At 25.3% G+C, this 12,191-nt stretch overlaps 2 protein-coding genes and 1 pseudogene across 18 annotated transcripts in view; all 3 read left to right on the top strand.

Moving 5' to 3' along the window:
- LOC114126471 (uncharacterized) overlaps window positions 1-1,096 on the top strand; it is a 32,466-nt gene extending 31,370 nt beyond the window's left edge. For all 16 annotated transcript variants that reach the window (XM_050207902.1, XM_050207899.1, XM_050207895.1 and 13 more), the window contains 2 exons: window positions 84-240; window positions 329-1,096. In XM_050207902.1, coding sequence (XP_050063859.1) covers window positions 84-240; window positions 329-579 — 408 coding nt within the window. In that variant the 3' untranslated portion in view covers window positions 580-1,096. The remainder of the gene's footprint in view (window positions 1-83; window positions 241-328) is intronic.
- Window positions 945-6,126, top strand: LOC126548851 (mpv17-like protein 2; annotated as a pseudogene).
- Window positions 6,127-9,359: 3,233 nt separating this feature from the next.
- On the top strand, window positions 9,360-11,128 carry LOC114126472 (uncharacterized). 2 transcript variants are annotated; one of them, XM_050206534.1, is made up of 5 exons: window positions 9,360-9,595; window positions 9,719-9,882; window positions 9,950-10,179; window positions 10,497-10,674; window positions 10,780-11,128. In XM_050206534.1, exons 2-5 carry the CDS (start codon window positions 9,807-9,809, stop codon window positions 10,896-10,898), a joined length of 603 nt encoding a protein of 200 aa, XP_050062491.1. In that variant the 5' UTR covers window positions 9,360-9,595; window positions 9,719-9,806; the 3' UTR covers window positions 10,899-11,128. The 2 variants fall into 2 exon arrangements, with proteins under 2 accessions (XP_050062491.1, XP_027846227.2); XM_027990426.2 differs by lacking the exon at window positions 9,360-9,595 and having other exon boundaries at window positions 9,698-9,882.
- The last annotated feature ends 1,063 nt before the right edge of the window (window positions 11,129-12,191 follow it).

Raw genomic sequence — 12,191 nt, 5'->3', positions numbered from 1 at the left:
ATTTGTTTTATTTTAAAATAATTAATTTTTAAATTATGTATATTAAATTACACTATAGTAACAATAATTATTTATATATATAGAGATCTGAATTAATGTATTTAAAAGCTATTGGACTCAAAGAAACAATATTGAATGAAAAATGCGAAGAACTTGCTCAAATTTATAGTGACGTGTACTCAAATAGCTCAAATAAAACAAAGATGAACATCGAACATGTAATAAAATCATCAGAAATTTGTAAGTTATATTAAAGTAATTCAAAATTTAGTTGTATTAAGCTATCAAATTATCAAATTATACAAGGAAAATAATTATTTTAATATAGTTTTAACCTTCTATGGTTATCATTACAAAGAGGTTCAGAATGATTTGGAAGTATTGAAAAGAGTTAGTAAAAAACTAAAGAAAATTGATGATTTTAATGAATATAATACTGTTATGGACAACTCCTTTGCTTCACGAACAGCTGGTTTATGTTACATGTTCGGTTTAATTGATGATGAACTTGTAGAATTTAGTTTAAGTATGGAAGCAATTAAATCAATATTAAATACTAACTATAATCTTGATTTGTAATTAATTTAAATGTAAGAATAATTTTAAAATCATTAATTAAGAGAAAATTATATCTGCCTGTTAAGTCTCCATCTTATTAATGTATATCATACTAAAATTTCAGCAGTTACAATTTTGTGTGTGCTTAACTTCAATATTACAATGAGATGACTAAGTTAAACATATTATTTTAAAATGCTCATAACTTGCTTTAAAATTATAATATTAATAAATTCATATGAGATGCCCTATATAATATTTTTCCTTTAAGTTTGATAACAGGTAAATATAAATTGTAATATTAAAGCTAACAACATGAGTGTGATGAACATTTGAGTGAACACAAATTTTCTACTTCATACATTAGTACGACAGAAACGATACTCATGGGTAAAGCATTTTCTAAATAAATAGTAATACAGATTTGTGTTAACACATTTATACAATCAGTTGATTGTACTAAATTTTTTTTATAACTATTATTTTATAACCAAATCAATGTACTTTTGTAATTACTTAAAGACAAAGATATATTTTATCCTGTATCCTTATGAATGATATTATTTAAAATAACTCATGAATTACTAATTTCTTGCTTGTATTACATATAATTTTTTAATTATTTATTCTTCAGAATTAAAAATGTTTAGTGGTATAAAAAATTTGATTTGGTTTATTTTCTCGAAATCAAATTTCAGTTTGCACTTAAATATAAAAGAAAAAGTTTTTATTTAAAAAAACTTAATTAAGTATAAACTTAATCTAATTTCCTATTTATTAAATAAGATCCTTGTGCAAACTAAAATAATTTTACAATTTTTTAAAATAATTGTGTTTATAAAAAAACTCGTATTATAGCTTATTATATATGGGTTCTAGCCATTCTAGGTCAGGTGCAGATTACTCAATTTTTTTTTAAACCATACACCTAATTATGAATATCGATTCATTCTGACATTTATGATTATAAATTTATGTTAAATATATATGAAGAGAAAACTGTCCTTAACTCATTTCAGTTTCTAGAAACATGTTAGAGAATTTAAGGAGCCTCTGTCTTTTTGTAGGTTAGAACAAAAACATAACTAGGTAGTTCCATTAGTCTAATGACGTAAACCAAAATCAATTATAAAATCATATTTGAATTCTTAATAAAGTCTTTTTTGTATCCCTATATCACCTTTTTTTCTATTTCTTTTCATTAACTTATACATTTCTTTATAGAATGGTAAAAATAAAAATAATGGATTATTAACAATTTTAATTTAAAATTTAATTATCAAACATTTGAAGAACATTAATAGATACATTTTTTATTCCATTTTAAACATGTATAATAAATCATTTTTATAATTTTACTGATGAAACTCACTATGATTTAGAAATATATTAAATTTAAATAATTTGTATAGATACTTTATAGATGTGTTGTATGCTATTCATATTCAAATAACTATTTACAATCCATCACATAAACATTGTTTATCTCATTGTCTAATTAAAAAAAAATTGTTTTTTAAAAAAAAAAAACCAGGTTTCATAAATAGAGTTTCAAAACCTATTCTACTATTTATTTTAATAAAGTTTTCCTATATTCATTCTATGAATATGCTAAACTCTACTAAATTTTTTTTTCTCAACCATACTATATATCTCTAATAGGAAATAGATGAAAATAAGTCTTTTCATACTTCTTCTTGAGACCAATGTCCCTATTATACATTTTTCTCCAGAATATATTTATATATATATTACCCTTAACTCATTGGTAGATACATATTTCAATAGTCTATATAGCATATCAGCTTACTGTTTATAGTACTGTATGTATTCTATTACTTTTTTTTCTTATAAAGTATGTTTAAAACTTAATCTAGTTAATGAAGTAATTATAATAATTGAAAATGATATTGTTAAAAATGTTAAGACTTTATATAAATAAAATAATCTTAAAAAGAATATATTTAATTTATAAGATAGCTTTGTGTGTAATGTATAAGATTTAGGTATAAAAAAGAATCAGCTGCTTTTTTTAATATTATTAATTTTTTATTGAATTGACTACTAAGGCAATAGTTGTCAATCTTTTTGGGTCCACGGCCCCTTTTGTTTTTGAAATAAAATGCACAGCTCCTATATGAACATTTAAAATAAACAAATTTATATTATTTTATGATTTTAATCTAACTTGATTTAATGATAAATATGTAATTATTACTAATAGGAAAAATTTTCTTTTGAAATTTCTTTTTTTACAATTAAAAAATTACTATAATAATAATAGTTTTAATATTTAATGGGATGGCTGTGCTTGTTTTTCTTGCATAATATTATCAAATTGTGGTGTAAATTTTGAAAGCTTGATTCTTATTTCCTTTTCGGTATTCAGTCTTCCTCTATATTCATATGCCAATATGTATTGGTGTGCATTCTTAGCGGTCTCAAAAATATATAACAGAAACTATATTATATTACAGTTTCATTTTTAGTTTCTACAGTGACTTTATTGCTTACTCAGTGGTTCCTTAAAGTTCTCATTTTAATACATTATTATTCCTCATATTCATTTATAATTTACCTTCAATTTTTTATAATTGTATTAAGCTTTTATTATTTATTGATGATATTTAAATGCATAATTGTTATTATCCTTATTTCTCATTGTTTTTATTTGTGAATAGATGGAATATATTTAAATTAATTAAAAAAGAAAGCTTCCTATTTATAGGAATGTATATTCTTCGATTTCATATTCAGTTAGTCTTATCATATGTGAAATTAGGCTTAAAGTTGCCAACATAGTGTTTATTTATGATCTCATTAATTATGATATGTATTGATTTTCCTGAATTATTATTTCGAGTTGAATTTCTTATTTAAATTAATTTAATGAAATTACCGTTACAACTATTTGTAGGTACCCAAATATAAAACAATTTAGTAGCTGAAACTTTTTTCCCTAGACCCTTATTTTTAGCTAATTGTATGTATATTGATATTTTTAATATAATATCTCGAGATGAATTATAAATATAAGAATTTTATTTAATCAATTTTATGTTCTACTTCTAATTCTTAAGTTCATATATTTTATATTTTTTATTTTGAAATCATTTTTGTTCTTTATTTTAAAATAGTTGCTGATTACTTTTTATCTACACATGATTATTTATTTACTAATTGTATTTTTATGTTTTTTATGTTATTATTAATCAAAAGGACATTATGTTCTTTCATTAATTATTATTTGTGTTGTATAAATAAATCTATAATAATTATACTCTTAAACATTGTCTTTTGGTGAATAAATAAATAATAATAATTACATATGCAGTAAGGATTTTGATAAAATAATTTTATTTCCTCTTTAGATCCTGTGAATGATCATATTTGGATGTACACTTAATAGTATTTGACTTTATAAATGTAATGATATTATATACACAGTAATGTAATTTTAATAAAAAAAAAATATGGGACTTAAGTAAAAAAAAATGTTTTAACTATATCAAAATAATTAAATATTTAAGCCTTTATGCAAATTAAATATAAACAGATTTTTCTTTAATAAGGTTGGTTTGGGGAATTTCTCTTATAGTAATTTTACTAAGTCAGCTATGTTATTATACTTGGGCATATTAATTTTATAAATTATTCTAAATTATACTAGTATTTATGTCAATCACATAATTCATAATAGATAATCTATGTCAATTATTACTCATTATTATAATCTTTGCTGATTATAACTAGAAATTGGACAGATTGTATAGATAACTATCTGCTGTACAGTAGGTGCCGAGTGTAAATACCTTGTCATTGATTAAGTCCATGTAATATTGTAATGTACCTATGAATAAATGTGTTCATAAATTAGAATTCAATAATAAATAATTGCATACCAAAAACAATAATTGAAGATGATTTACCAGCGTATATTACTAAGTATATTATATATTTTTATGATATATTTATATTAATATTAAAGTAATTTATTTTACTATTTATAATGGTAAGTAAAATTAAGTTTTTTTGAACATTTACTATTAATAATTACTATAAATAGTATTATTTTTATATTATTGATTCGATTCCAAATAAATGCCCACAATTCAGAAAAAATATTTTCCGAATTGTTACTTTTTGATCAGTTGTTTGCGCAGCCGGTACTCGGTAATATCATTGGGAACACACATTGTAGGTGCACATAATGTGTGGTTTCGTAAATATAACAATTCGACCTCAATGCGAAAAACTTAAAGTGCCCTTCTTAATTTCGGAATAAATCTCAAAGAAAAATGTAGGTGAGTTTATAATGCTAATATGTTATGATGTATTTAAAAGTCAATTAAAACAATTTAAATTTTACTTTACGACTACGAGCTTTTAAACTCGCAATGTTATCTATAATTTGCGTAACGTCCACAAGTTCTGTTTTGTTTATCATTATTATTTTTTAAATTTCTACACAAATACTTTTTGTTAATGACGAAAAAAACATCATTCAGGGAGGCACCCGCCCCCTAAATTTAGGACCCTATGCAGCCACATCCTTGCATTCCTGTATTTACGCCACTGATAATTTGCACAGCGCTGACAACGTTTAGATAAGATGATACAATTTAATCAATAGATTACAGCCAGCTTACCAACAAGTATAAATTGTAATCGGAAGTCAGAACAGTAGTGAACTAGTGAATAACAAAAACTTGGAAAACTATAAACGTTTAACTGTTCGGGTAATTAAAATCTTTAGCAAATGAGACATTGATCAAACCAAATATAACGCTCCGAAAATTAACAGTACCAACTACCAAATCAATTGTAGAATACAAACCACTATAACCTAGAACAATCACCAAAAATGGCATATTTTAAATGGTACAGATATTGCAGCAACACATCCAATACCTACGGACCAATTTCGTTCAAACAGATGTATAACCAGTAAAACATTGTATAAATAAAAGTATTATAAATTTACAATCATTAATTATAATAACATGTTACGTTAGGTCTTTTGTTTGGTTTTGGCGATTTCATGGCTCAAAGTGCAGTTGAAAAGTGCAAACCAGATGAAATTGATTGGTTACGTACTGTGCGCTATGTATCTATTAGGTGTGCTGTGGGCCCAACACTTAGCATGTGGTACAAGACTTTGGATGAATTAGGAACTAAAAAAACAATACCATTAGTGACTAAAAAAAATATTAGTCGACCAATTGATTGCATCACCAATTATAAACGGACTCTAATGATTATGAGCAGAGTGTTTAGTGGTGATGGATGGCCACAAACACAAAATAAACTAGAAGACAAGTGAAAGTTATGCTTATTAGTTATTTGGTAATAATATTAAGTACATTTTTTTCTCTTTTTAAATAATACCTTGTATGTTATTTACAATTTTTTTTATAGATTTGGCCAGCGGTACGAACATTCAATATTTCAATTTCACCATTGTTCCTCAACAATACAGGGTTTTAACGGTACAAATAGCATAATTAGCTTGGAATATATACATTTTCATATATGAGTATTGATGGTGGAAAATCAGAACAAACATAATATTTTTTATAAAATGACAATGCATTTAGGCAAGTTTAGTTTTGTTTAAAAGTTGAAACATTTTAATCAAATTTTTAATACTATTTAATAAACAATAATAATAATATCATTTTTGTCATTATTTATTTATTGTTGTGTTAATAACAAGTTTCCTGTGCATCTTTTTATCACTTAAGTTTTGTTTTATAAAACCAAGATAAAACCATAGACCTTATAAAGTTCAAAATGTGTCTGGTTGAGTTTTAAAATTAATTGTATTCTTAATAGTATATACCACTGGTACATACTGGTACTACTGGTGATCGATATGTTGCTATCCAGACTGATTAAAATATTATTAAGTACTATAATTACTTTTCACTTTGCAAGAAGTCATATAAATTGAATATAAAATGTAGATTTTGTTGAACGAGATATCTAAATTCTTAAAAGCTATTGACTGGTGGTTGCATTTGAAATATTTCAATTTGTACATTAGCAACAAATTAGCCTTGCTTCTAAAATTTTTTTTTAAAGCTCCATGAAATTTTCAAACACACAAGAACAGTAGTCAAGTGGTCCAAATTGGTTATAGTCATCACTCAACTGGATAATTGCATGTAAATTATAAGACAAAAATTCTTGTTCAAAACCATTTGTTCTTACGCCGTAAGAAAATATTAACATAATATTATCCACTATAATATAGGTAATATGTGTATAATAATAATAATAATAATAATAATAATAATAAACAATAATTGTGTATGTATATATAAACTTAGTCCAATTTTAAGATGTTTTTTATTTACTTTTTTTGTTTGTTCTACATTTAGGACGGAATCATTTTCCTTTAGGATTGGTAGTTAATTTGACGCATTGGAAATGGAAACTTGGTTATAATAGATAATACGTAAAGTTAAAAATTATAGGCTTTTCCACATAGATAATCTAGAATAAATAAATCATTGTAATCAATGCAATTTTTTTTAATTCCCTTAGCCCTATCTTGGTATTTTTTTTTCTGAGGTTCTATGCCAGGTATGTACTGTTCAATTTGTAGTCGATTTATGCTTTCTTCTTTCTTCAAAGCTTCAATAAAACGCCATATTGATGGATGTTTTCCACTTATGATTGACGTAAAACAGTTATGCCAACCTTCAACGGAATTATTTGTTGTAGCTGTATCTTGTTCTATTCTTAAAAAACAATTCCACATGTCAATTCCAATTTTTGGTTGTTTTCGTTTTCTTCTCCTGTCTATTTACTTAACCAGGTATTTTCATAATAGTTTAAAAATTGCTCTAATATTTCTTCATTTTCTGTATAATAATTACTTTCAATTAAAATATTATATGAACTTATTACATCATCCTTAGGTACAAATGCTAAAGCTAGTAACATTCTTATTTGCAATGCAAATTCAGGGTCTTCACTGTATTTTTTTTTTTTGTATGCCAAATTCCTGAACATATGCCTACACATGACGCATACGCTGTGTTGAGAACCCTTTTAGATTAGTAAGCATATAAAACAATAGAATAGTAATGTAAGCATTTTTTTTGTAAGCAACCGAACTGTGTAATACTGTGTTTTAAAATACTTTCCTAAATTAATTAAATAATAAAAGTATTCTTTTTTAATATACAGAATTTTCGTGTTGTGAATGAATAAATCCGTAAGATACGAACTCTTTTTCTTTACAATACGTGTACTAATAGGACTTAACCGAAACCGTATATAACAACTGGTACAAATGAAAAAACACCCATTTACTTTAGTACTAGAAAATTCTGTTTTAATTGCATTAATAGAAGCTTTTTCATGACGCAATATCGTCAATATCGCAATAGATTGCGGATGCGTTGCGCCGTACCGTTATAATCCTGTATAGTATCCTATACGTGACTAGATAATGTGAATCGTTCCATTTATCAGTGATTTGATATATTTATTGGGGTTTTAGGGTTTAGTACATGCGTGCGACAACTTTACCGTTATTTATTTTATTGCATGAAAATAATACGTTTACAATTATGATGTGTGAAAGCGAGCATATCATTACATCCGACTTACGCTTTTTTTGTGTTGTGCCCTCACAACACCACTCATGGTTGAGTGTCAGCGTGATACAATAATTGAGATGTTAGAGAGAAAAATATTTTTGAAGTTAAGTCAAAAGTTGAAGTTAAAAGTTCAAAAGTTGGAATATAATGCAACAGGGTAATGTTTTTTTATTTCATACAAAATTTAAGGGTCAATGATTATACGATTAATAAGAATAATAAGAAAAATAATAATAATAGAATTATTTCTTATAATAATAAGAATTTATATTAAATGTTAATTCAATAATATCCATAGGATTCTCATCCATGTATATAATATTATCTATGATAAAAACGAATATGAAATCAAGATATTACATATCTTTCATCCACGATAATGATATAAACCGTTTTCGTTTTTACCATGGACTATAAGATATAACATCTATTGTCTTTTTACTTTTTAGTTGTATGAGATAGATAATTTATTTTTATAGACATTTGAGCAAATATCTCAGCGATTATGAATGAAAATAAATCATTATTTATAATTCCATCGTATTTGGCTATGTAAAAATGAAATATTTTGCCCTTCGATGGTGGGGGTAATGTCAAATGCAACGGCTCGTTTTTACGGCCGAGTCCATGGTTAAAATACACAGGGTTATTGCATATATACACCCCTTCTCTTTCAAATATTTGATGATAAAAACAAAAATGGCAGTGTAAAGGGAGTCAATATAATAATAATAATAACAATAATTAAGTATATATTATGCCGGCTAATTTTTAGGCCAGCCACGGACTAAGATATAATGGACTGGCATCGAATTGGCTGGGGGAGTAGGAGGGACCGAGCATCAAATGTTATGAAAAATAAAATCCGAATGATTCCAACGCCATCTACATTTTTTTTTTTATATTATTTTAGTATACAAAAGTATATAAATTATATAGAGAGCGCTAAAATCATTCGGATTTTTTTAACCCCCTGCACTCCTCGCTCGCGTAAAATTTTCGGCTCACAGATATTGCACTCGATACCAGTCCATTATATCTTAGTTCATGAGGCCAGCGTATTTTTCATGATAAGAAATATTGTAATTTGTGATATCCCTTTACGTAGCCATATTTTGGTATCTGATGATAACAATTTTTGACGATATGCAATAACCTGTATTTTTCAACCATGGTCGAGTTCGCGCTCCAGCATATCTCATCTATCTCAGTGGTTTACGTAAATAATTGTAACATCGTTTGGTTTATGACGAAATAGATCTATTTTGTCATGGTTTAATTATTCAGTTTTTCGTGTTATTATCATCAACTTCTTACGTTTTGACTGTTTTGAGAGCACGAGCAATACATTTCATTATTTACTCGATAACATTTGTACACAACAGCCGCGTTCAACCGTACGAGGAATTCGCGATACTCTACAGGTTTGATAACAGTCTCCTCAAAGCATTAACTAACATTAAATTATATAACACAAGACCATTGCGATTTGAGTTGCATTCTACCGATTCCTCCGTTATCATAGAACCAAATCGTATTGCTTACAGAGTACCAAAAGTATTATTCCAATTTAAAGGCGATTTGCTGTATGTATATCTACCTTTCCTAGCCCGTTCTCACGTGTCTTTTAGCAGTATGGAAAGTTTTACACAGAACAATTTGAAGGATTCGGGATCCAGTATTATTTTACTCAAAGATAACATGGATAATGGTAGGTACCTGAATGACTTAATATGCCTGTATAATATTTATACTTTTGTATATTACTTACTTTTCAGATACAAATGAGTATGTTGATACATCTGTTAACAGTATTTGGCAATGTATGAAAAGAATAGATACAAATTTGGACTATTTTGCAAAAATATTTAATGTCGAACAATCTCCTGAAAGAAAACCAACAAAAATGGACGATGATGAATTTTTATATTTATTTCCATTGACAGAAGTAGACGATGTTTTTGACCTAGAATCAAGGCTATTAGATGATTGTTTTAAGAAAAAGTTTGTAAGTTATTAAACATTTTTTTTTTTATTGTTATAATTATCACATACCTAGGACACTACTCAAAATATTTCCCAAAGTTAGCACAGGGCGTTATGATTGTTTGAAATACTTAATATATTTTTAATTTTAATTTTAAATTTATAGTGGTACTAAGTCTTTCTCATTAAATCAATAAGCTTTGTTTTCTTACTAAAATAGCTATTGTTTATATTTAATTAAAACATAAAAAAAATAATAAGCTAACCAAGTTAATATTATTAAAAATGTGTAACATATTGTGAGCATTTATTTTATTGGAAAATATTTATTGTTCACAGATTGCATATATTACACCTAAATCTAATCTTAAATGTTTGTGTAAATCAGATCAAAAATACTTTGTTAGAACACTTTTACGTAGATTGTTTACGTATAGTTTAGCAAGTCGCTATTCTTGGTGTGGATTTGGAGGAAATTTTCAAATTAGAAATTTAACACTTGTTCAAGTTATTTTTGGTAAGTATCTCGGTGGTTTAAGATTAAGTCATAACCTAATCACATATTAAAAAATTATTTGTTACAAGTATATTTATTGTTATATTTAAATACACTTTTTTTTAGATATAACAAAAAGCAAATTCAAAACTGTTTCAAAGGAGTTTGTTAATTTAATAATCAAAGAATGGATCAGATATACCAAACAACGCCGTGCTCGTCTGAAAAAAATGAACTCTTCCTAAATTCTTACTACTAAATAGTACTTAATTATTTTTAAGGTATTTTATTTTTCTGAATAATAAGTGCATAAATTAATTAAGAAATGATAATAAGTTGTAAATTAAATTTATGAATTATTTTACTGATGCTATTAGTATAAGTAAATTAGAACAATCATAAAATGTCTGCCATGAACATTGTTTACTTTTTAGTAACTTTACTTGTATATGTAATCTTTATTTTTATCAGTGATCTACCAACAAATTTTATTTTATTTTTTATTTTTATGAACATTTAGTATAATAGATAATTTACTAATAAATATAAAATATACTCTTGAAGTAAAACCGTTTCTAAACTATAATGAAATAATTATTATCTCTTATTAAATTAACAAATAATACATTAGATTAGTTTAGATAATTGAATTAGTTTATGAATTATTGAATTATTTTACTCATGATTGTTAGCAATGTTAGTATTATTGATTATTATAATAAACAAAGTATAATAATGCATAATACTTGTATATCATAACTTTTTATGATTTTGCCCTTAATAATGAGTTATAATTTTAATTTTTGTGTATTTTTTTATGATATCACATTCTTACTTCCTAAAAAGTCAAATATAAATAATATATATATATATATATATATTATATATGATTAGATCACTAAGTTGTAATTAGTGATGGGAATAAAAATAATAAAAATAAATAACAGTATTTATACATTTATTAAAATTATATTAACAATATCAATAAATTGTGTGATACAATACATCAAAAAGTACATTAATTAATAATAATGTCAAATATCAACACTAGTAGCTATACAAACATTATTATAGTATCATCTAAGTTAACATTTTGTATTGGTATTAACTTTTGTTAAAAGCTGAGAGTAATGAATAATTTTTTATCAGTATTATAGTTTTGACTGTTGTATTGATAATAAACTTTGTACAAATAATATATCATTAAATTATGTATATAACCACTTCAATAAATGTAAATCATAATTCATTCAAATGAATCACATTCGGTAATTTGACTATTTATATTTTGATTATTATCATCACTAGTTGTAATAATTCATATTCTATTGTTATGTTAATAGGGTATACAATAACAATAATTTAAGTGTTTTCAAAAAACTGTAAGCTGTTAACAGCCACTATTAAAATAAGACATGTTAACTGGAATATAATTATACTAGGGATTTTATCCCTCGCTTGTTAATATCCCAGCGTTTATTTATATTAAATGGCCTGTTATCCAATAAAATTTACAAAAATAACATGTTACTTCCATT

This window comes from Aphis gossypii, chromosome X (genome assembly GCF_020184175.1).
Source record: "Aphis gossypii isolate Hap1 chromosome X, ASM2018417v2, whole genome shotgun sequence".
In the NCBI taxonomy this organism is placed as follows: domain Eukaryota; kingdom Metazoa; phylum Arthropoda; class Insecta; order Hemiptera; family Aphididae; genus Aphis; species Aphis gossypii.
This window is presented reverse-complemented; position numbering and strand designations above follow the sequence as displayed.

What these genes read in the sequence shown, in the direction of transcription:
- LOC114126472 (XM_050206534.1), top strand. Translation starts at nt 9,807, where the DNA reads ATGGAAAGTTTTACACAGAACAATTTGAAGGATTCGGGATCCAGTATT. An exon ending in CAAAGATAACATGGATAATG is followed by an intron (nt 9,883 to 9,949) that starts GTAGGTACCTGA and finishes CTTACTTTTCAG; the next exon opens with ATACAAATGAGTATGTTGAT. An exon ending in ACTTGTTCAAGTTATTTTTG is followed by an intron (nt 10,675 to 10,779) that starts GTAAGTATCTCG and finishes ACTTTTTTTTAG; the next exon opens with ATATAACAAAAAGCAAATTC.